This window comes from Dreissena polymorpha, chromosome 4 (assembly GCF_020536995.1).
Source record: "Dreissena polymorpha isolate Duluth1 chromosome 4, UMN_Dpol_1.0, whole genome shotgun sequence".
Classification (NCBI taxonomy): Eukaryota; Metazoa; Mollusca; class Bivalvia; order Myida; family Dreissenidae; genus Dreissena; species Dreissena polymorpha.
The window spans coordinates 132,000,999-132,025,682 of record NC_068358.1 but is presented as its reverse complement, the minus strand read 5'-3'; the positions used below and the strand labels follow the sequence as shown (position 1 = coordinate 132,025,682).

The 24,684-nt window shown below is 34.3% G+C and overlaps 1 protein-coding gene across 3 annotated transcripts in view; it reads left to right on the top strand.

The window, feature by feature from the left end:
• The window catches only part of LOC127876540 (myosin-4-like), a 32,596-nt gene extending 9,241 nt beyond the window's left edge, over nt 1-23,355 (top strand). The window contains exons 1-8 of one of the 3 annotated variants that reach the window (XM_052421845.1): nt 7,614-7,761; nt 16,358-16,534; nt 17,658-17,830; nt 18,858-18,957; nt 19,303-19,401; nt 19,861-19,941; nt 20,041-20,127; nt 20,593-23,355. In XM_052421845.1, the coding sequence (XP_052277805.1) occupies nt 16,367-16,534; nt 17,658-17,830; nt 18,858-18,957; nt 19,303-19,401; nt 19,861-19,941; nt 20,041-20,127; nt 20,593-20,808 (924 nt within the window). In that variant the 5' untranslated portion in view covers nt 7,614-7,761; nt 16,358-16,366 and the 3' untranslated portion in view covers nt 20,809-23,355. Of the gene's footprint in view, nt 1-7,613; nt 7,762-10,824; nt 11,279-16,357; nt 16,535-17,657; nt 17,831-18,857; nt 18,958-19,302; nt 19,402-19,860; nt 19,942-20,040; nt 20,128-20,592 lie in introns of those variants that run through there. The other 2 variants (XM_052421844.1, XM_052421843.1) reach the window with 2 other exon arrangements.
• Nucleotides 23,356-24,684: the final 1,329 nt, after the last annotated feature.

Here is a 24,684-nt window from a genome sequence, read left to right as displayed (position 1 = left end):
TATATAAATTACTTCCCTTGAAAATAATTGTCTCTAACAAATCTCTATTTTTAGTAGCAAATAATTAAAAGCCACTATACTGTCTGTGACTGTAGATTCACTACTCAAAATGTGCAGCTCCATGAGATACACATGCATGTCAAATATATAAAGTGGCTATGTTCAATATTGAATAATTTTCTCCCTTTTTAAAGCTTATTACTTCCCTTAAATCTGTATTTTTTACCATAGACCGTAAAGGATGACCTTGACCTTTTACCACAATATGTTTGTCAGAAACACAATGCCGCCTACTGCGCCGCTTTGATTTATTTAACAAAAATATATACGTGGGCAGGTCAGATAACTATGTCCATTTAAAGCTTATTACTTCCCTTGACTTTGTTTTTTCGACCATAGACCTTGAAGGATGATGTTCACCTTGAAATTTTACCACTCAAAATGTGCAGCTCCATGAGATACACATGCATGCCAAATATCAAGGTGCTATCTTCAATATTTAAAAAGTTATGGCCAAAATTAAGGTTTTAGCACGACGCCTACGGCGTACGGCGGACGACGATCTGGCTATAACAATAGCTCGGGTTTTCTCCGAAAACAGCCTCGCTAAAAATCTGTTTGCAAAAAAACACACATATTTGTAAATCAAATGCATAAACGTCGATAGCACACAAAAAAAATGTTTCGAAGGAACTCAAGTGCATTATTTTTGATTTTTGAAACATAACGTGAATATCAGCCACATTTAGATACTCTGTAAATGTCATAATAAAACACGTATTAAATAATTTTAAACTGACATTTTTATTTGAAAAATTACATGTTAACACTCTGTAAATTTTATAATGCCACACGGTCCTTTTTGTTGAGTTTTTGAACAATGAATGGTTTTTAGTTTGCTTATACTCTTAAATCGTGCTTTTGACGCGTTGATGTTTTTTCAATTTGATTATATACCCACTTTTAAACTATTGATTAAACAACATAAAAAGAATTATCCAACCTGAGCACACACAGTTAAAATTCGTTCTTATATTTAAATGGCTCAAGATATGCTATGATAATGTAAGAATCGAAATGTATCCTTTTGGCAGAACTATATATGTGTAGGACTAAATAACATTATAAGATGAACAGGAATGCAGAACGCTGAATTTAACTGATGAATTTATGATGAATATCAAATTTTATGGGTTTATAAGTATTTCGGATATTAGTTTGGCGTTATAAAGATACATTTATTACACGTGTGTTGGAACTAAAGCACTTATCGAGGGAATCATTAATTCTTTGAAGTGAGACATTAGATACATATTTATGATCTGCTAATTGTCAGACAATACATCTTCCAAGAAGATTAAGCACCATGACAAAGGCCCGATGAAACGTCAACCAAATGAAATTCCATTAACATTCAAGTATTGTTTGAGCACAGTCCCCTCATTTTTGTCCAATAAACCTGATTGACAAAATCTCAAATGGGCAATGACATCTAGGTTTGATAAATGGCAATGATGAGCAGTAGGATTTCCCTTTATGTACATCTAAAAGTCAAAATAATATCTTTCAGGGCGCGTGAGGTAAGTTTTCAAACGGCAGCATAACAAATTAATAATAAACAAAAACAGAAACACTCATGACTGGTAAGTGTCTACAGTTCAAAGTTCTTGAACGGTTCTTTTCAGCAGCTATTAAGTAGTTCATGCCATTTCGGAACGAAGCTGTATATAATACACATTATACTTTTAAACATAACATAGCTATTGCGATTCAGAGGAAGTAAACACATGAAGCATATGTCATTTTTATCTTTATGTGCAGACATTTCCTTTGCCTCCACGGGCAGTTCCGTCTCGCCAAATATCATCTTCACCTCCACATCAACTTAAATCAGCTCATCGCTGTCTGGAAGTTGGACCGTGACTTGTCCAAGAATTTCCTCTTCCGGTTCGTCAACCAACTGCGGCTTTTTCTGTGAAAACGCTTACATTATATTAAGCAATATTTCCGTCTGTTGCGTTCTGAGGTTAATATGGCGACCAAATCGCTCTTCGTTCAGTTTTATTGTTTCGCTTTCATAACGTAATGTTTAAGCACATTTTATCACCAATCTCTCTCTTTCTCTGATGGTTCCTTCGTGCGACTCTGGATGGGAGTCGCTCGGAATCATGACTCGGCAATTTTTTTAAATCGTTCTTTATAGCATCTTGCATCATTACCGATCTGGAAATGCGCCTACGATTTACAACAGGTCTGTGTTCTTAATTTTGGGCTTGATCAGTAACTGGTCAATGTAATGAATAATTATGTCAATGCAGCCTTTAAAACGTGAATTAACTCACTATTTCATTGTGAGTAAATCAATTATTCCCTAATCTAAAATGCTTCAAAAAACAAAAACGAACAACAACACAACTTATAGGTACAAGGCATGTTATTGGCAGCAAAATACAAATTCAATAGAATCTTGATTAAGCGGACTTCATCCACCTGCAATGACCCAGGGCGTGATTGCTCATGGGACGGAGTGCTGATGATTGACTGTTTGAAATATGTAGAAACCCAAAATGTAAAGGCCATCTTGGTAACTGAAAATATACTAAATAATGTTACAGCAAAGGAGTCAACAAGTAAGTAATACTGAACTATCAATAAAAATAATACCGTTGGCTGCATCTTATATGAAAATCTGAAACGAACTCCATTTACTATATTAACAACAATAGTGTATAAAAACTTCTTTTAAAACCGTCATAAATTCTGAAAATAAAAATTAATAATTAAAAAAAATGCACATATATCATACATATGATATAGCAAATTAAGCCAAGTAAGGGGGGGGGGGGGGCGTGAAAACGACCTCGAGTGACAAAAAACGCGTCTATACACCTTTATAACGTCACGAAACCTTGCAATGCAAGAGCTAATTTCCCGCTAAATCAAATCGTAAAACGAACAAATACGATCAATACCGAAAATTATAAATAGAACCAATTTAGAAACGTGAATAATTTCATTTACTCACTATTTCATTGTGAGTAAATCAATTATTCCCTAATCTAAATTGCTTCAAAAAACAAAAAAGAACAACAACACAACATATAGGTACAAGGAATGTTATTGGCATAAAATCGAGTAAAACAAAGAGAGTTTCTTGTATCAATATAAATGTATGTAATTTTAAACTTAGTTATGAAAATAAATTAAATAGAAAGTATTCTTAGCCAATTTTATCTCTATTCTGTACTATTGCAAACATCTAGACAGCCAGACTTCTATCCTCATCCTCTTACAGCAACCGACCTCAGAATAAGCGCTTCTTCTGCAGAGCACGTACCTTGGCCTTCCGCCAATCGCAGAGCACATAACTTGGCATTCCGCCAATTGCAGAGCACGTGATTTGGCATTCCGCCAATTGCATAGCACATAACTTGGCATTCCGCCAATTGCAGAGCAATACATGTAAATACGCATTCGCCCAATTGCAGAGCACATAACTAGGCATTCGACCGATTGCAGAGCACATAACTTGGCATTCCGCCAATTGCAGAGCACATAACTTGGCATTTCGCCAATGTAGAGCATATAACTTGGCATTCAGCCAATTGCAGAGCACATAACTTGGCATTCCGCCAATTGCAGAGCACATACATGTAACTATACATTCGGCCAAATGCAGAGCGCATAACTAGGCATTCGGCCGAATGCAGAGCACATAATTTGGCATTCCGCCAATTGCAGAGCACATAACTTGGCATTCCGCCAATTGCAGAGCACATAACTTGGCATTCCGCAAAATGCAGAGCACATAACTTGGCATTCCGCAAAATGCAGAGCACATAACTTGCCATTCCGCAAAATGCAGAGCACATAACTTGGCATTCCGCAAAATGCAGAGCACATAACTTGGCATTCCACCAATTGCAGAGCAAATAACTTGGCATTCCGCCAATTGCAGAGCACATAACTTGTCATTCCGCCAATTGCAGAACACAAAACTTCGCATTCCGCCAATTCCAGAGAACATAGCTTGGCATTTCCTCAATTGCAATACACATTACCTGCTGTTCTGCCAATTATCAAAGAAATAATATGCCAATCCGCCAATATTAATCCACAAAAAGATTGTATTCCGCCTACTACAGAGCACATCACGACTAACTAACATTCAACTAATCACAACGCGAATTTAAAACAAATAACTTATTATAAACCAAGTAGAATCTTGAAAATTATACTCCTCAAAGTAGCCAAACATATTTTTTGCAAGCTATTCAAATAGCCAACAACATTGCTTATATCATGTATACGAATAATACTTAAATACAAACAAACATTAATGCATATATCTTAATAATCAAACATATAAGAAGACAGTCTATGAACTACAAATTGAAGAGCACATACATGTAACTAGGCATCTGGCCAATTGCAGAACACATAACCTGCTATTCCGCCAATTATCAAACACATAACATGCCAATCCGTCAATATTATTATACACAAATATTGTATTCCGCCCACTACAGAGCACATCACCACTAACTGACATTCCACTTATCACAACTCGAATTTAACAAAAATAACTTATTTTAAACCAAGTATAATATTGAGAATATAAATCCTCAAAGTAAGCAACCATATCATTTTGCATTAAAAATTATTCAAATAGGACCAGTGTTGATTATATCATGTACACGAATAATACTGAAGTAAAAATAAATATAGATGCATATATTTTAATAATCTATGAACTACCACTGCCACAAAAGATAACACACAATTAACGCACCCCACTAGACCGAAAAAAATGCAAACCAAATTTAACAGCATCCAGCCTGAACTCTGTAATTTTCTTCTTAAAAATATCTGTAACACTTGAATACGAGATTGACTGACTTGTTTAAAATCTAAGAACATAAGTGTTAGTCCTTTTGCAAAACCGAACTGAACGAAATAAACACTCAGATGACGAATGTTCTATATTTGCCTTATTCAAGTAACGTTCAAGTAAATTTGAATTACACCTCGCATTAACTGTCCTGGTAATAATAACATTATTCCCTTCCCTCAGAACGTCTATTTTCGATTTGTGAACAAAATATTACAATGCGTGTCTAGAATATCAATATGGCATCTCTATAGAGCAAGCGCTTCAGAGATACGGAAAAAAACAACAAACGATAAAACAAACAACCAATTCTTATATCAGCCAAAAAACTGTTTTAGACGCATAACGCTTTACAAATAATTAAATTAAAGAATAAATTGGTATCTTTTTATGTACTAGTTTGGAAACAGGCCGAGTACTCCAACTTAAACATAACATTTACCAATCATTCTCACATGGATAGTTTACATGAGCCATCATATTAGCCCACTTAATAGCATAAAAGATGTTATTCAACTTAGATTTGCTGCATTTCTTCCGACTTGCATTCAACTCGCCACTAACTAAATTTTTCAAAAGCTATATATGTGTACGTCCTAATCGTGGAAACCTCACGTACGTCCGTTTAAACAAGCATTTCTGACAGCTGAAAACAGTTCTGGGGACAACGTTGATGATCTCGAAACATCCTGCCAGGCTTTAGACATAAAACATATGTAAACATAGAACAGAAAATAACGCATGGAAAATCTTAAGATTAATACATATTTTCAAGAAGATAAACAATTGCATGGATTATTTGTATTAAAAATAGTTAATTACAATGAAATTTCAAATAACAAAGATGTTCAAAATAATAACAACATTAAAAAACATCTGATACACCTTTAATTCAAATTAAGACCAAATGAATACGAAAAACCCCATACCCAGTAATGGAACAACCCATTTTCCCACGGTAAATTGTTTACGTTCTAAATTTATCTCGGGGGTCTTCTCAAAATAGCCATTGTCAGTGAACAACTCCTAGTCAGCAACAGTCGATGCGAGCAACAAGAACATTGCTGGTAAATTTCTTTGATCCGAAATCGGTATTTTACCTTGAACATAAATTTCTCTAGCGTCATTAATAAATTTCTCTAGCGTTATTAAAAACTAAAATTTCTGCAATATATTGGTTAAACACAGAAAATCAAACAACGTAGGGAAAAAAAGGAATAGACGGCCAATATGGAGCGACTAAAGTGCCCTTTGCCTTGCACTTTTCTAAACAAAAAACGCGTCTATACACCTTTATAACGTCACGAAACCTTGCAATGCAAGAGCTAATTTCCCGCTAAATCAAATCGTAAAACGAACAAATACGATCAATACCGAAAACTATAAATAGAACCAATTTAGAAACGTGAATGATTTCATTTTCCGGCTTATGGCGAACCTTTAAAAGCCGCTTGAAATGATCCCCCTGTGTCTGTTGTAAACATTTCTGCTCGCAGAACATGAGCTGCAATATGCTATCATGTACAAGAAACATGACAACCACTAATTCTTTTACATGTCTTCTGTACCACCTAAAAACGAATTGTTCAGAATCAATTACCTATAACGCATTGATCCTGACAGATCGAATAAAGTGATCCGTTCTGTGTTTCGCAACATTAAAGACTGTCTGATTATGTCTTTGTTATTTTTTTGTTTGATTTTTGCCGTATTCCACAGTTTTGGAAACGATCGGATTTTATTTGTGTTTTTATAACGTATGGGTTTTCTCTAATCATGACCATGAATGTAAGACCCAAACCATTTTCTTACTATATGAGTGATGTCTATTACGATCAATTCAACCGAAGACTATACTTCCCAGATCAACAACTGTAACTGTTGCTCTATTTCTACGCTTCAATTCATACAAATCTGACTATATGTAGCTCAAAGGCATTTGTTTCCTTTCGGCAAGATGCTTTTTGTTTAGCTCGTTGTATGTGAGAGTATGGAATGAAAACTCTGCTAGCAGATTGCTTCACCGGTTCAAGTTTAAACTGGTTCCCAATCGAAACACACGAGAAAACAATTTGAATTTAGTGTCAAAAGTAGTATATTAAAGTCGTTTTCAAAATGGAAGTAAAGCTAACTTTTGCTTAAGACCTTTTGATATCGTTGTATTATATTTTGTTTATAAAAAATGCACAGCAGTTTCGTGTGTCCAATAAAAATAAAACGGCTCTTATAAACGCGTTTTATTGTATTATCTCCCTTGAATCCAGTTTGTGTTCGGATCAAAAAATAAATTAATGTTATATTGACTGTCACATTACGTTCGCTTGTTTTAATCAATGTATTGAATGTGATTAATTATAGAAGTGATTTTATTTTATATTATGTAAATTCGTAGCCTAATCATGTGTTATTCTACACTGAAACATAATATAATATACAATCGGTATAGGTATAGAATATTGGCTTGCTTTGACTGTGAGGTACGTCCAATTCTCTATCGAAACGATTTAAGCGTGAATTTTCAAGATCGCGATACGAGTCGGTAATCTGAACTTACTAGTATTTCATGTACCACGCACATTAAAACTAATTTTCATTGTGTTTATATACGGAATGCGTGGTATTTAACGCTTTGGTGAGCCAATTAAAATTCCCATGCGTCATTATCCTATCTTATTCCACGAATGAAGGTAACGGAGATTTAAGCATTTTATTTCCTCGTTCGTGTCAAGTGGAGATATGACTTATATAAACATTTATAATAAAACAATAATACGACTGGCCAAGGTTTTACAAGGACCGGTTGTTGAAAACACACGTTTGTTTAGACCCTATTGAAGGATAACCCATTGGTACTGCTTCAGGAAAAAAAGGTTTGTGGAATTTTATTTTATATGGTAATATATTAAAATGTACGGGTAGAAAGGCAATACAGATCGTTATCGATAAGGGCGCATGGCGGCTTTTGCTTTTTTTACAAACAACACTTCTCTTTTTTCTACTTTTTTTCATAGCCGTCTACCAGAGTTTCTGTTTCCTCTCTGGTCCAATTTGAACTGCGCGACGCAATGTTATCAATAGTTCGTCTGACAGTCGCGCGCGTAAATGACGTCACGATTTTAGGAAAAAGTGGTGTTTAACCTATTGAAAGTTGCAACCGCATTGATGAAACGAACTTAGTCGAGAGTTGCAAATCGATGAGAAAAAACTTGATACTTGCAACTTGCAACTGTACTGCACCATAACCTTCAATAGAAATGTGGTATTACCTTCGAAAAGGCTTATACAAGTTACAGGTGGTGGTCACTGACTGTTTATATAGACCTATTTGAAGTTGTATTTCAATTTCTTCAATACACATATGAATATGAAGTTGTTGCAATCAAACGTTAAGGTGAATTTAAAGTACAAAAAGGGGTTAATTATTCTTAATTGTAGCTCGCAGTGTTTGGCCTTGGTCAGTGATCTTCACTAATGATCATGAATACGTGTGTGAAGATTCGGCTGAATCTGTGTAGTGGGTCAATGGCAGAGATATGTACTGCACACAAACCTGATCAAAATTATGTGTTGCATGCCACCCTCAACATGACTTGTTAATTACGACCTGGGGCATAATCCTGCGAAAAAGCCGGCCATAATTTTTAGGTCTTGGTCAATGGATGCTCATAAAGGCTCTTAACACATAATTATGTAAACATGTGAAGGTTTATTTTAATATCTGCTTTGTTACAGATATATGGCGCAGTTTGACGCAAATGTCAAACTGAAAGTTCTCAGTACAAAAAGGGTAATCGTAATTTAAAATTGAAGATAAGAGTTAAAGAACTTGGTAAGTGACCTCACAGATGACCCGAACATATAAGAGAAGTTCCATTTAAAAACATGTAGTAGAAACGATGATATTGAAAACATTGCCCGTTTTCATTCACAAGAGCATAATTTGGACGTCGACCGATGCAGACATTAGGCTGATCACTATAGTTCAGACTATTCTATGAATAGTCGAGCTAAAAGCAACAGAATCGCAAAAGAAACTGTTTCGCATAGCGTATCATATATGGACAACACTTGTATTTACATAAGGCCAACCTTTCTCGCTATTGATATTTGGGCCAAGACCACAAGTTTCCGTTGCAAAACTACCGGCGCGGCCTATGATTGTCTAACATCTTTATGGCCTTTCACGACAAGTGATTCCCGTATCGATCTACATGGTAATATTTCCGAGATCTTCGGCCATGCATTGCTGACAACCTATTATCAAAGCGCATGGACGTATCTTCAAGCCAAAAATGAATGTTACATTATCATGTTGGACTTGTGTAGAGAAGTAACATAGTGAAATATTGTTGTTAAAGTCAACAGTTAGATCTTTAATTCATTTTTCGGTGAAAAAAAATCGTCGCTGGTATAAAAAATCTGTCAAAGTATTCCGCTCTTTCTAAACGCTTTTGACACTAATGAAAAGTGAATAATGGTTTATAGATAATTGCGTTCATAATTCTCAACACTTATAGGCACAAATAACGCATGTTCACTGTCTTTTTTAAGTGAAATTATGGGCATTTTTCACTGTTGAATTCAGCTGAAAAGAATTAACAGGTCAAAATATTTAGTTAAAATGTGGTAACTGACCAATTATTTGCAACTCATCGTGCTACCAGTTGTTTATAAAAAAATGTATATATTAATTTATTCGATATTTTACATGACTCTCAGCAGAGCGGAAATGTCTTTTATTAGGATCGGAGTTGGTGTTCGTGTGTCGTATGAAAGATACCGTTGCAGGAAATTAAAATGATCCGTAAAACAAAATTGTGTCTTTGTGTCGTATGCACGAATCTGCACTAAAACTAAATTTAGATTCACATCGTACATGCCTGATATACATGCTTGCAAATTCGACTGTTGATATTAAAATGATTTATTTTTTGGGATATTGTTTTAGTATATTGATGCTGCATTAACAAATGTAAGTGTATATGAAGTGAAAAAAATAAAAATAAACAACGGTTGCGATAGACACCTATAAACATAGCATATACTGTTAAGATGCGTCTAATGTCACTTTAAACCGGCTCAATATATCATTGTTTTCTGAGAACTTTGTTTTCTAAGTTTCGTGAACATTTTTCACCCATGACAATCTGATACTTCAGCACACCTGCACGTATTGATGGAAGTATACAAACACAATAGATTTTCGTTTCCATATTATTATTGTCTTGTGACAATATGTGTCTAAAATGAGGTCGTAATATCATATAAATGAAGCGATTAAAGATTATACAAATGAACACATACAGAACTATACGTTTCTAAAGGTACTATTTAAGGACATGTATCTATATGTATTATTCAATATACTGATCCAACATCATGATTTTAATGTTATTTTATACTAATAAGTTATCAAACGTGTTTAGTATTAAGATTCTACTTGGCTGCATAAAATCAAAACAGTACAGAAACAAACACACGTATTGTATGAATTGGAAGGAAATTTTTAAACAAAAAGAGGATTTTAAATGTTGAAGAATGCATGTTATATCATTTTAGAACAAAATTTAAAAAAATGATATGAACAAATACATTGTACTAACCAAGAAATTGTTATTTTAGGAACTGAAGTATATAATAAAACGTGTTCAAAATAAATTAATATTAAAACTTGTTTTGTCTTTTTTAACAAAAGTACATTATTTACCTTGTGTGACACGTTACTAGTTTTACGTTTGTTGATTTACGAAAAGCACACGTCACCTTCAGCCACAATATTGCGTATACATACTATGTACACACTATGGCTTATATTTCAATGTTATAACACAAAGAAAAACATAGTTTATGTTGAATCAATACTGTCACGGAGGGACCAGACATTCCGTAAACTAAGCACTTAAACATAAATTATGATAAGCGCATATACTTGCATTCCGTCTGCAATAATATGTTTGTGGTAATATTGATTTTATTTTTATGTTCCCTTTTCCTAGGCGGTGACCGAAGAATTAATCCGCACTAATTGAACTACTTTTTATTTAGTTTTGCATTCCCTTTTTTCTATCTCGTTCCCTCGACTTAGTAAGTCGTTCCCCGGACATAGCTAGCTCTTTCACACGAGGTAGTAGTTAATGTCCTCGAGTAAGAAGCCGTGGGAACGAGATAGAAAATAGAGGAGTGAATGTCACTTCAATCTCACCGTATGGTAAAGTATAGATTTATCTGAGTCATTTCTACGAAGGCGAATTAAGAAAAAAATCTACTTCCTCTTTCGTTGTTTATTGCTTCATATAAATATATTTTAACAATGCAGTCACATATTGGCGGACAGTTGCTCTGTCAGAGTTGAACGTATAGCGAGGTACACCAATAAGGTGGAAAAAGGTACGTGGCTTATTAAACATAAACTGTCATTTTAAAATTGTAATTTCACAGTGTCGTAGCCAAAGACTATGGGAAATGGGGGTAACGACATTCGGTATTTTGTGTCTGTTTAGAAGACATATGGTTCGTTTTGGTGGCATCTAAAATATTGTTTTAATGCGAATACGTCTATATCATTTATATTATATTTAGCATTTCTAGTTTACAATTATGGCATTTATATCCACAGATGATCGATACACATGTTTATAGAAGGGTAACAATAGAAAGGCCAACATCAGTTGTTTGACACAATTTCTCTCTCCCCCCCCCCCCCCTCACACACACATATATTTAGATTTTATTTTCGATGTTATCAGAGTCAAGCGCGTGTCACAGAATAATACAAGTTATAAATATACATTTCTTTCAACCGCTTACAGCTTAGTAAATGCTGCCATTTTGCAAAATTACCTGTATAACGAACAATACAACGTAAATGTGGTAAAATATGTATGATTAACCAAGCTTAATCGAAATAAAAACAACCACTACGTTAAATGCTCGGCAAAGTGGTTTATTGAGGCGCGTTAAAAGTATTTTAGGTGTTACTAATTCAAAGAATATTTGATATATTTGTCGTGGCCTCAAACAATGTTTTATTGCAGTTGAAATGCGTTCAGTTCGTTACATATGTATTTGTAGCAAGAGTATGATTTTTTCTTGCGCGCAACCTTAAAGCGACATGTAAATGCAGTAAACAAATACAAGACGTACAGTTATCGTGGTGAGAAAGCCGTGAACATTCAAAGGACACAGCCAAGAGCCATGTGTGAAGAATGGATATGTTTTAGTAATATGAAAAAAAAACAGCCGCGACATACTTATCGACGTTCCTTGAATACACTTTTACTGTTTAAATAACAGTAAGGACGTAAATATGATTTTCTTACGGAATCCCTAAACTACAACATCGTATTGGCAAATATACGATGGTATGAACTTAATATCAGCACGCCGGGAATGCGGATACTTTGATAACGGATGGCACTTCGATAACACAGAACAACAAAACCCACGCGCGAGGGAACAGTTCTTTAGCTGTTTTGCATTATGTTCAGTTCATTTGGTTTTCACACACGGAATATCGTGTGGTCGTTTAATGGAATAGCACTTAGTATTGCGTAGAAAGAAATCCGCGGAAAAACGGTCGATTGTGTTATCAAAGCGCTGTAGGCGCTAATGGTCTAGGGCTAGATTTAGTGTGACGTAAAATGCATTTACAGTGTTTTGTCCGAATTTCTCCCTTTGTCCGAATTTATACGGATTGACCCTAGCGGTTGAGTGCAGAAGCTCAGAGACTGTAAGACAAAACAATAGTTGTGTATATAATACAGTGTACATAGACGGTGAAGGACAACACGATACGGGTTGTGGAAACGATAACCTTTTGTTCAACTCTACAGATCTGGAAGAGGTTTGTCTACATAGGCGGTGAAGATATACAACAACAACAACATGGCCGCAAAAAACTGTTATTGTTAGCGTCAAATAAATCACTTTCAATAGCCTACAATAGCTTTCTATTATATAATTAACAGATCAGGAAAACACTCATACTTCCTTTGAAATGTGTATACAAAAGAAAATCCACTTAAGCCCAAGTCTCACTTTTGCCGGTAAAGCCCCGGTCCATCCCGGTTTGCTAAAGAGGGTCGACCGGCGAGGACCGGGATGGTTAATAGAATTTTTTTAACGCAGTCACACTATTTCCCGGTGAAGCCCCGGTTGAAGCCGGTAAACAGCTCGGCAGAGTCCCGGTCAACCCGGACTGGCTACTGTTTATCTCGGTGAAGCCCCGGCAGAGCCCCGGTTGTCGCCGGTAGTGCCCCGGTTGGGCCCCGGTAAAAGCCGGCAGAGCCCCGGTATTCCGTATCACCGCCGGCACTCACCGTGTCTATACCGGCATCAGATCCCCGGTAGAGCTACGGCAATGCCCCGGTTTTATCCCGGTCGTCGCCGGTAATGCCCCGGCGAAGTCCCGGTGAATGCCGGTGGCTTTCCGGCAGAGCGCCTGTTTTCTTATATATCGTAGCTATACCGGGACACTAACGGCATTCATCGGGGCGTTGCCGTAGCTCTGCCGGGGTCTTGTCCCCGGTGCCGCGCCGGTCGTTGCCGGTCCTTCCCGGTGACTCCCGGTTCATCCCGGATGTATTAAACATTTTAATACTTTATTGATGGAGCCCTGGTAGAGCCCCGGTTCATCCCGATAGAACCCGGATTACGCAAAGGGGCTCCGCCAGCATCATAGTGAGACTGGGCCTTTACCCTGATAAAGAACGGTGTACAGATTGTGTACGTTGTCTCACGTAGAACTTTTCGCGCTCGATTTGAGCGCTCGATCTGCGCAGTGAAATATCATATCCGGTAACTTCGTATATTTCCGAGAATGATCATGAATATTTGTTGTTGTTTTTTCGTTTTCTTTTTTCTTGAATGTTTCGTTAACGCAAAATAAAATAACAAATCTTAAAATATGTTTATACATACGAAATGTAATGTCTTCAAAAATGTTTCAGAAAAAAAATCTTCTTACTGTCTCCGTAGACACTCGTATCTTTTCTGCCTAGACCGTCAAGTGAGGAACTTATTCTCGCATGAATATGCAAACAAAAATAAAAAATGTCGTAACCAATGCTTAGCAATTTTGCTTCAATAATATTTTTTACACGTTTTATGACACTGTCATGTTATATGTATTTGAAAAAATTCAAATGTTTAAAGAGTCGGGTGCCAAATGTTCATGGACACTTCTTTAACCGATCATCTCAATGACAATAGCACTTCTGTTCCCAATTACTCGACACTTTTCGCCAGATATAACACACTCGTTTTAAGTTAATTAGAAATGCAGAATTCACTGTGGAATACCTTTATAGTAAGCAGGCAATTCATAAGGAGTATGTACTGACGTAAAATAAAAACGAATTGCCGAAACATTTTCTTTTCCCTTTGAAAAATGATTATGCTTTTGTTGAAAGATAATGCAAAACTAATTCGATATTTGTGACGAGAACAGTCTACATGACCATACATTTTTCAATTTTCGAGTCACCCAACCGCCGGATCTTCGCAAAGTACACGAGCTTAAACAAGTTAAACAAACGTTCTTTGTTGCGAAACGGTTGATCTAAAGCATTTTTAATTATGTCTTAATGAAGGTACTAAGGCCATGTACTTTTATATTAGATAGCCTGCCATAAAACATCACTCTGCTTAAACTGCTACTTAGAGATAAATATCAGCAGCCATGCAGGCCGAAAATTCTTTTAACTCAACCAATAAAGATATTTAGGGTCAGGGGAATTGCACTTCGAGCTAACTTTATCATTGCGTTAAAGCAAATGCTCTCTATAAGCAGAGCTCAAAGTAAATGGAGTTTTTTATTCTCTTATTAATTTTGTTGCTACGCATAAGTATCGTCTTGATGATGCGATTCTAATGTACACCAATGACATGATTTTATGAAGAACAAAGGTGTATTTGACCCTTTCGCTCTTGTTATTTAGAGCCCTGCTGTATGTTAAATTAAACACGATCGTGTTGATCCACGCTATACGTTGTATTTTCATCTCTCTTAATCTCAAGTTACCACCAAAATTATGTTCATTATGTAGACAATTATTTCCGGTCGTCACTTGAAAAATATATTTTCTACATAAATAGTAGTCTTACTCAAAAACTGCAACTATAATATTAATAGTATAAATTAATAGTAATGTGTTTTTTGAACACAAACAACGCCATTGGTTATATTTCACGTGTGTTTGTTATGCATGTATTCTTGACGTATCGCGCTTGACTATGCATAATTATTCTTACTTCAAAATTTTTGGTAATAATAGCCATAATATACATCAATGCATTTCAGGTAGGAGATAAAACTTTGTTATCAGAGTGCCATATTTGTTGTTATCTTAAGTGTCTCTTATCTGGAATCAGAGTTTCTGCAACTTCATGAATTCCAACTATTAAACCACCTTCGTTTATATCTCATTGAAGACTGTCAAAATTTAAGTATTTGAAGCACAGTGATTACTCTGCATGCTAGAAGATCATAAAATATCTTGCAATATTTCTAAGTAGTTTTATTCTGTTCAAATGTTTACTGTTCATACAGTTTATGCGGTTTTCCGACCGAATTTTCTATTTTAGGGCAAAAACCTACCATTTTTCCGTGATTTTTTCTTCACTCTTGAAAAGGATACACAATATATCAACTCGACCATGAGCCTTGTCTATAAAACTAATCTTTCTGACAAAACTTAAAAAAGAAAAATGAGGAACTAACCTCTCGCGCGGGGCTTTTTTTCTCTGTTATTTAAGTGCCATCGGTAATCGAAGTATCCGCATAACCAGCGTTATCAGAGAAAACCATTAATACGCGTTTATATTAACCGAACTTTACTACGTTGCGAATATTTCCACGATTCTCTTTCATAGTGAACTCAAACTACGTTTACATCAACAAGAACTGATATTCAAGTTTAACTTTATTTTAAACAAATTCGAGTATGTGTATTTATATCAGTTAATAAATTGTTATCGCGTTTATAAAAACTTCTTGCCGTGAACGTTGACAAAAATAGTGAAATAATGCTTGCCTTTCGCGTTGACTACGACGCTCAGGATTACATTTACATGAATATAACAGACGAAGTGAAATAGTTCGCCTTTGTTAGCTTTTCTTTATTGTATTATATGTTAACTGGCAATACTCTGACAAACATTTCTCAGAGAATAAGATTTTCTGTTCCGCAAATTAGCCTCAGCGTTGCTCGACGAAGAAACTATTTAATCACATGAAACCAAATTATAAAAAAACGTTGTAAGTGATAGAAGATATTTAATATTTTTCAAATGGAATATTTCGTTGAATATTACAGAATAATCTTAAATAGAATAAGCTTGATAATTAGCTTGAATTATTAAGATTTTGCTTTATTGTGCATACCATTGCTTTTCATTCATTTATCATAAAACATATTCTTAACTAAAGAACAATATAATCATGCTTTAAATTATATGGTTTTCTAGGAACAAAACATGGACGGGCCACCAACGTCATCATCGCATGGTAGTGTTGCTGCAGACGTGCCAGATCAAGGTGAAACAAGTGGACACCAGTCGGATACTCCTTCCCTCCGAACGTTAAACCCCAAATTGGAGGAGATACATAAAGAAGTAGAAAGTGATAGAAAAGAGATGCACAACGTGAGTCTGAACGCTTACGATCTGTTTTTGTAAATAAAACATGTCGCATAAAAGACGTTAAGATATAGTGTGGTGATAACCGGATACATACAGGTAAAGTGTAAAGGTAATTGCTCTGAAGCTTCTTGCAAATATTCGTACAATATTATTTCACTAATACGCGCTCTACAATACACTTTGTGTTTGTTGTGCTTATAACGTAACGGGTCAATATCTATGATAAGAATTTCAAGTAGGGAAGTCGGTATCGAAAAACGAAATTAAATGTATGCCAAAGTAAGCATAACGATATCAATGGAAAACGTTACAGTAGTAGACTTAACTCAACAGACCGTCAAGGTTGCATAAATAAGCCTTTCATAGTCGATATAAGCATAAAAAGTATTGGTCCTTACATTTATCTGTGAATAGTTTGATAATGGTTTATTACTTAATACACAGTTGATTATGGTATCAAAGTCATTATTGTTTGGGTTTCGAATTGGATTTGATAACGGAATTAAATATATTGATAATATATTAAAAACCACATGTTGACGCCACCGGAACATTTATTATTGTATACATCATAGCGATCAATGTGACGACAGTTTTCATATAATAATATATAAATGATTGTGAAATTGACATTAGTTGTGTATATAAGTTTCGACTTCGATCACAAAGATGACATTGCTCATGTTATAATTTAGTAATAATTTTAACATAATATTATACATATGTTGTCAATCACAAAGTATAATATTTGTAGTAACGTTGGGTTGTTTTTTTAATAGAAAACAATGTTGTGTTTAATAAACTACAGTCCAGCTCGAGTTTAACTGGGATTTACCTCGAATTCAATTTAATTGTGAATTGCGGGGCAGGCCCGTAAGGGTCTGGCCTCCCGCCGTATTTTTTAGTATTGGACTTGAATTTTTTTTACGAACTCTAAAGTTATGTATCTTATAAATTAGAATAGTGTGTGGACTTGTTTAATAGCAGAATGAAAACTCAGTGAACACTTCACCGGATTTGTGTATGCTTTGTTACCCAATCTAACTATGCATCACGCCTAACGATTGATTTAAACGCATATTGTTTAATATCATAACAATTAACTACCGCACATACGCTTATGCAGGTACAACTTGAAATCCCGAAAACCGAGATCGACGATTTAAACCATAAATTGACAGAAGCGATACGAGTAAACAGTCAATTAGTGTCACAAAATAAATTTCTGCAAAAGGATCTTGATAGAACAAAAGGCGACTTAGAAAAGGTCAATTTAGATTTGGAAGAATGCAAATCAAGGTTTGTAACTCTTTTATTATATATAAATTCATGAACTCCATGATAAATTAACTTTTATTTATTTTTATAATTAATGGTGCAAACCATCTGCTGGATGACAATTTCAGCGTAATCTTTTATATTGTTCATGGGTTCCCTATTTGTGCACAAAGAATAAATCATTAAACTGCATAATTTAAATTGCCGATCTGAAATACTTCGCATTATTTGTAATGTATGTTTAGTGTATTTAAATAATCAAAATTATATTAATATATCTAGATAATCACACATGAAATAGTTAAAACCTTTATTTTCAGACGCGTATGTATAAATTAAAAGGAAACGAGAAATCGGCGTTTATATTAATACTTAGTCCTAAAACAGCAGTCCAACATTGTTGGTAACGTAACTTCTCTCAACCTATTTAATTCATTATATAGTATGCGTGTCTTAGTAGTAAGTGTATACACGAGACGCATTTGTCGAAAAGTATTATAGATACCATGACAAGATAGTGCGATACTTCTAAGACTTGTTGTTCTTCCAATTTAAAGTGCAGAAAGAATTACTTACAGTTTTTTTTAATACAATACACTGTTCTATTTGCTCCGAAATGGACATTGTTATTATGTTTTTAGCGACATGAAAATGTCTTTAAATAGGAATTTACATAATTAATAAGTTAACACCTTATGAATTCTTTATTGAGTAAAATGTTCGGTTTCATGATTTTACTTACGCTCATGAATGCGTGTTAAATAACAGAGTGTAATCACACAATATTTGAGACAATTCAGTAATTCACGGGTCTTAATTAAGCACATTTGTCCAATTCGATTGGCGTCAAGTATTTTCGCTTCATAAATGCTCATACGATTTTAGGTAAAACGTTATCGCAAAAACCTACGGTTAAATAATCTTTGCCTTACTTTATTTATAAGAAACAAGTAATTTGTAGCATCTATACTATATAAAATAGATTGTCACGCAAGTTTTCGCTCAATAAGTTAACGCTTGTTAAAGAAAAGCAACACGTATCGTTCAGGTTAAGCAGAAAGATGAGCAATGCGCTGACAGAGAACAATACCCAGATAACTGATCTCAGTGATTCAAACAGGCCATCAAAACTGGGAGAAAAACACTCGGTAAGATCATTAACTTGTTTTTCTTATGACAAACGGAACCTTGATAATACAAATAATTTATATATATAAATTCTGTGAAAGTGTGTTGTTGTATTCAGCATAATGTGTATAAAAAAGAACTCTATATACGCAGATTCAAAATAAACGGTACACAAACGACAATATCACTCTAGAATGCACGTTTGTGTCGTTCATATTTATCTTAATGCATGAATGTTCTACAGGAATATGTAAAAGTTGGAATCATAACCTTTCAATCGTTATTCAGTGTGATTTTAGGTTACTCTGTAATGTACAAAGTATTATAACAACAATTCCGATTTACGTACTTATTTTATTTTATAGGAGCTGTACGACAACGAGTGGACTGACGCCTTTGAAGAATTAGTGAAAAAATATGAAACAGACGAATCCGCTATTAAAACACTTCTTGCAATATTAAAGGTACACGTTTTGTATTGTATACACTTTAAAATCGTAATAAATAAGGCAGATTTTATAAACAGTTATTTTTTGTATGTGTCATATGATCTAATAAAACAAGTTAGACAAGTCAAACAGGAAAACAGTTGTGAATATTTTGAATTTTCAAAGCATAGTTCGAATACTGACCATCCACGATTTTACATTTCAAAATCTGACTTTTATCCATTCTTTAGAAAGCAACCCTTTTATTAAGATTTTAAATATACTACTTTTTTCAAGCGTTAAGTTTGTGTAGCTAAATCTGTTCTGGATATATTCAATAGACGGCCTTAGTATGTAACATGAACGAAGATTTCAACATTCTTGACCAAAAAGTAATAGTTTGTTCTTTTAGGTTGTTGCAGAGTATTTATATGGAAACATCACCACCAGTGCGTATTGTAAAATGATGAATGACCCATCTTTGTTTTCTTGCAGGATGTTCACACGTTCTGTGAAGTAAAATCCGCTGAACAAAGTAAGCAACTTAGGCAGGTGGCTTGCATGTGGAACGAGGAGATAAGATATGCAAAATCATCTAACTTGTACAGATAATGTAATTGTGAAATTTATTGCATATGTTGAAATTGTATTTACATTGAAACGATTATGTTTTAGCTCGAACGTGAATCATATACACTTCAAACACCGGTGAAAGAGTTTAGGAAGTACACAGCAGAACTCGGTGTCCAAGCTGTTCGCAAGGTGCTTATTCAGATTTGTATTTATGTTCATGTAGAGGACTATTTACACGTAATCAAATATTAACAGAAAATCTGAATAATTTTTCCCACAGATTAAAATAATAATCGTATTTATTGTGATACTATTTGACTTTCATACCCATGTAACTGAATTCCAAAATATATGTGTTTGAATGAATGTCGTGTCATAGTTATGTTATTTAAATAAATATCTCAATATGTTAATCATTTATGGAAAAGGACAAAAAGATTTTATATTATGAACTTATGCATAATAAGATATTACTTAAAGGCCCATTGGATGCATTTTGGACCATTTTGGACGTTTGCCGTTGTTAAAAAGAGCAATACTTAACTGTCCTGTTATGTTCATATTAATATGTCCGTTATAAATTTATACTTTTTGTCGTCGTGAACAAATCCTTAGCGAGCTACATTTCTGATTTTACACTATATTGTAATTCAGGATTATTATGAGACAGAAAAAACAAAGAACCTAGAATTCTTCTCGAAATCAAAGAAACGTAAGTACATCGACGGATGTCTGAAGCTCTGCTGGCTGATGAATGTACAGGACCCTCCGGTAATTTTTGCTGATGCAGCAGCCCCAAATTCGGATTTCAACACTGTACTGTACAAACCGTACACATGCTCTGGAAGTCATGTTGACTATGTCGTCTGACCGGCATTGTTGCTACACCCAGGAGGCGCAATCCTTGCGAAGGGTATAGCGCAAGGGTATAATGAACGCACCACCAGTCACAAAGCATCAATTCATACCGAACACAGATCCCATGGTTGCCATGATAGTTCCGCAGTTACACATGGTATTAGCAGAAAACCTGTTGAAGTCAAAGATGCTAGTGGACCTGGAAAGGAAACGACACCTCATGATCAATTGTTCATCAAAGAATGATACAGAGAATACAAGTAGTAACGCAGTCGCAATGTCGGTTGACCAACTTGTTCAAGATTTGTTTGCTACAACGTCGAAGAAGAAAAACTCTGGTGACCCTATGCGTAACATGTCCAGTGACCGACCAGCAGATCTATCAAAATCTTAAGTTGATACTACACTCGGGAATGCAGCAACGTTATGAAACGTATGGTTTATAAGAAGATTCAAATGTGTTTTAATAATTTTTATAGGAAGCCTGACTTAAGAAGAATGATATTATCGTAAGTTTAAAATATGTATATTTGAAATGTATATCATGCATATAAGCGAATGGCACTTAATATTATTAATGACACAACGTGTACATGTATTGACAGAACACAGCTTTCAGGTCTGTCTTAAACTAGCTAGAATGGATGTTGTCATGTGCCGATAGGTAATCTATTAACCCGATGTATACTTTCTATATTCCCACTCCAATAATCAAAACTATAATATGACCTTTTATTTCTTCAAAACCATTTTATTTAGCATTCGTATGAATGCACAATATATGTCATAGGTCTATTGAAGATGCTTAGTGTCGGGCATAATGATCACTGTAATTCTACAGCAGTTAATAACATAAGCCTAAAAAATTTCGTATTTAAATTGTTGATAATGAACATACCGAGCTATTTAAGTATGTGAATCTGAATCAGATAATGCCTACATAATATTCTCAGAAAATAGTCATACAAAAGATATATGTCACCAAATTTATTTTGTGAACAAAAGGAATGACACTAAAAAAGTAATATATTGTTTTGCACTACTTGTGTCATCTGGTCGAAACAGCGTTGTTTAAATCTGCACTATGTGTATATATAGCAAGGCAAGTGATCGCCTTTCAAATTATGTGCACGCTATTTAAATAAAATGTCACCTTGTTTATAAAACGCAAAAAAAATATTCAATAACTTAAAATCAGATGTAGTATTTTATTATGATAAATTTATATTTCAAGTGTTCTATATATAATGTACATAGGTCAAATATTTTTATATTTTGCGACATGTTGTATATGTATCCCGAATAAAAATATAATGGTCCATTATTAATTGGTACAAATTATCTCACCATGAGCTGTTATATATTTTGTTGCAGCTGAAAACCTATACATTAATACGCGTATCTAAAAGTGAAAATTGCAATAATTTATTTCAAGAATCCCTATAAACTGTCCTCTGAACTGCATAGTTTTGCTCTTCAAGATTGCGAAGGAGTAAACGCCTCATTTCACAAGCGTAACAAGGGGGAGGGATGCGTACTCGGCGAATTCAACCCTAAAATGTATAGGACATGCATATATCAGAATATAGAAGCGAAATATATGTCAATCTTTTTTCGCTCGCTTCGCTCGCAACTAGAATGCGTTAAAATAGTGATTTTTGCTTACTTTAAATCGATACTAGTTGGTATTGGTACGACTTACTGCAAATATAAATGAAGATGAGATTATTCTTAATTTTGTTTATAAATATGTATAAACACATTTCAGCTACATATGCATTACTCCTAGACCACGTGACAATTTTTAATAAAGATACAAAGAAACCAACATTATTTAGACATTTAAGCTCAATACTAGGCTCTCAAAGGTTTCACGATAGCGAATTAGTAAAATTCGGATAGTTTGGGTGTGATCTCTCGACGATCCAAAACCATTGCATACCAGTTTTTTTAACAATTCCTCGATATTCCGAAAGCCTCGCTACCTGATCAGGATGAAACAGCTTTCGGCGTTTAAATTATGAAAGTTTTAAATTTCGGACGATTAATGATTTTTGGGAGATTTGGTATGTCCAGAACAATCGGAAACCATTCGTTACTTTCTGGAACCCGTCACAATTGTCAGTGCAAATTCGTAAAGTCTTTTCAGGCTATTTAATATCGTATTAATCCAGAGCGGATTCTCTGAGATGCATAAACACAATTGTATAAGTATGATATATTGAACGGCTATGACGTCGGAATGTGTACAAGGGGCCAACTCATCTTCAAGGTTTACAAACACGTATGAGCACAAGGCGTAAGGATCGTTTCTAAGCTTTTGTGTTCATGTATTTTCTTGAAAATAGTGTCATTCTTTCAAGACAAAATGCCCAAAATAATTAGTACATCGTGCGTTTGGGTTTTAATATTGAATAACATGGTAACACGATTTTTTTAATTCTAGAATAATAATTTCACTCTACTGAAAAGCAATGCATTGTTTTATTTGATAGTAATTTTAGCATATTCCGATTTGATATTATTGATATGTTGTAAATAAAATATTATATAATTGTAGTATGATATTGTTAATTACAAACGACAGATGGTAAAAGACCCACTAAACAACATACTTAGTTGTCAGCTTTGTACGAAGCACACATAAATGAGCGTATTATACCTGCAAATATACCATTTCAGAACGTCATAAAAGATGTGGTTGTACGATTTTCCTTTTTTTGAATAATCATACAATTTATTAACACACAATACTATTTTGAGAAGTCCTTAAAGCGAGATTATACGATTTTGTCAAATATTTATGAATTGATATGAAATCTGTAAAAAAAAACTTATTATTAATATATTTCATTATAAATTAAAATAAAATATAAGAAAAACATGTGTAAAAAAATCAAAATAAGCCAGATCTTTAATTTTGAAATCGAAAATGTCTGTACAGTCGAATTCGCCAGCATGTATATCATGCATGTAAGATGTGAATCTAAATTTAGTTTAACGGTTTATTTTAAATTTCTGCCACGATATATATTCATACGACACACGAACACTAACTCCGATCCTATTAAAAAGACGAATGCTTCGGTTATTGTAGGAAAATATATACGAAATATCTTCGTCAATATCGGCTCGTGGCGCTTATTTGTCTTTTCTGCATTTTATGAAATTCGACTTCAATTTTTTTGCCTATATTGTGTTATTGTTACATATTTTTATCAATATATTACAATTTAACAAATATAAAAATCGTATACTCTCGCTTTAATACTTATTATAGCAATAACAAGGTTAAATAATAAGTTTGTCTTAAACGTGAGTTGAACCCCAATACAAAATCCCAAGTGCTACCCATTGTCTATAGTGGCGTTTGAAATAAAATCGTGTTAAAAGCATTTTGTCATTTATGAAACTTTTCTCCCAATAATTGTTTTAAAACGTTACTTACGCTAAGTATTATGGAATACAATGTAATCCAAACTGTAGTAATTGCGTAACCTTTTCCGTTTTATAAGTTCCTTTTATCTTTACAGTATGCCTGTTTAACACTAAATGTCTATACATGTGTGATCTTTTAAACAACATCATTTGATATGTTCGCCGTTTCAATCGGTGTTTATCACAGGAGCTTTACGACAACGAATTGACGGACGCCTTGAAAGAATTGGTACAATATGATGGTGATGAAAAAGCTATTTTAACACTTCTTAATATTCTTATACCTGCATTTCTCTACGTATTGATATTATATAAAAGCGAGTTTTAAATGTATATGAAGTAAACGTTATATTCATGTTAAAGTATGGATTATAATTATTGTGACATATCTTGTCAGATTAAAGAATCGGAAAGCAAAGGCTCAAATTTTACCATATATAAACACGTAAA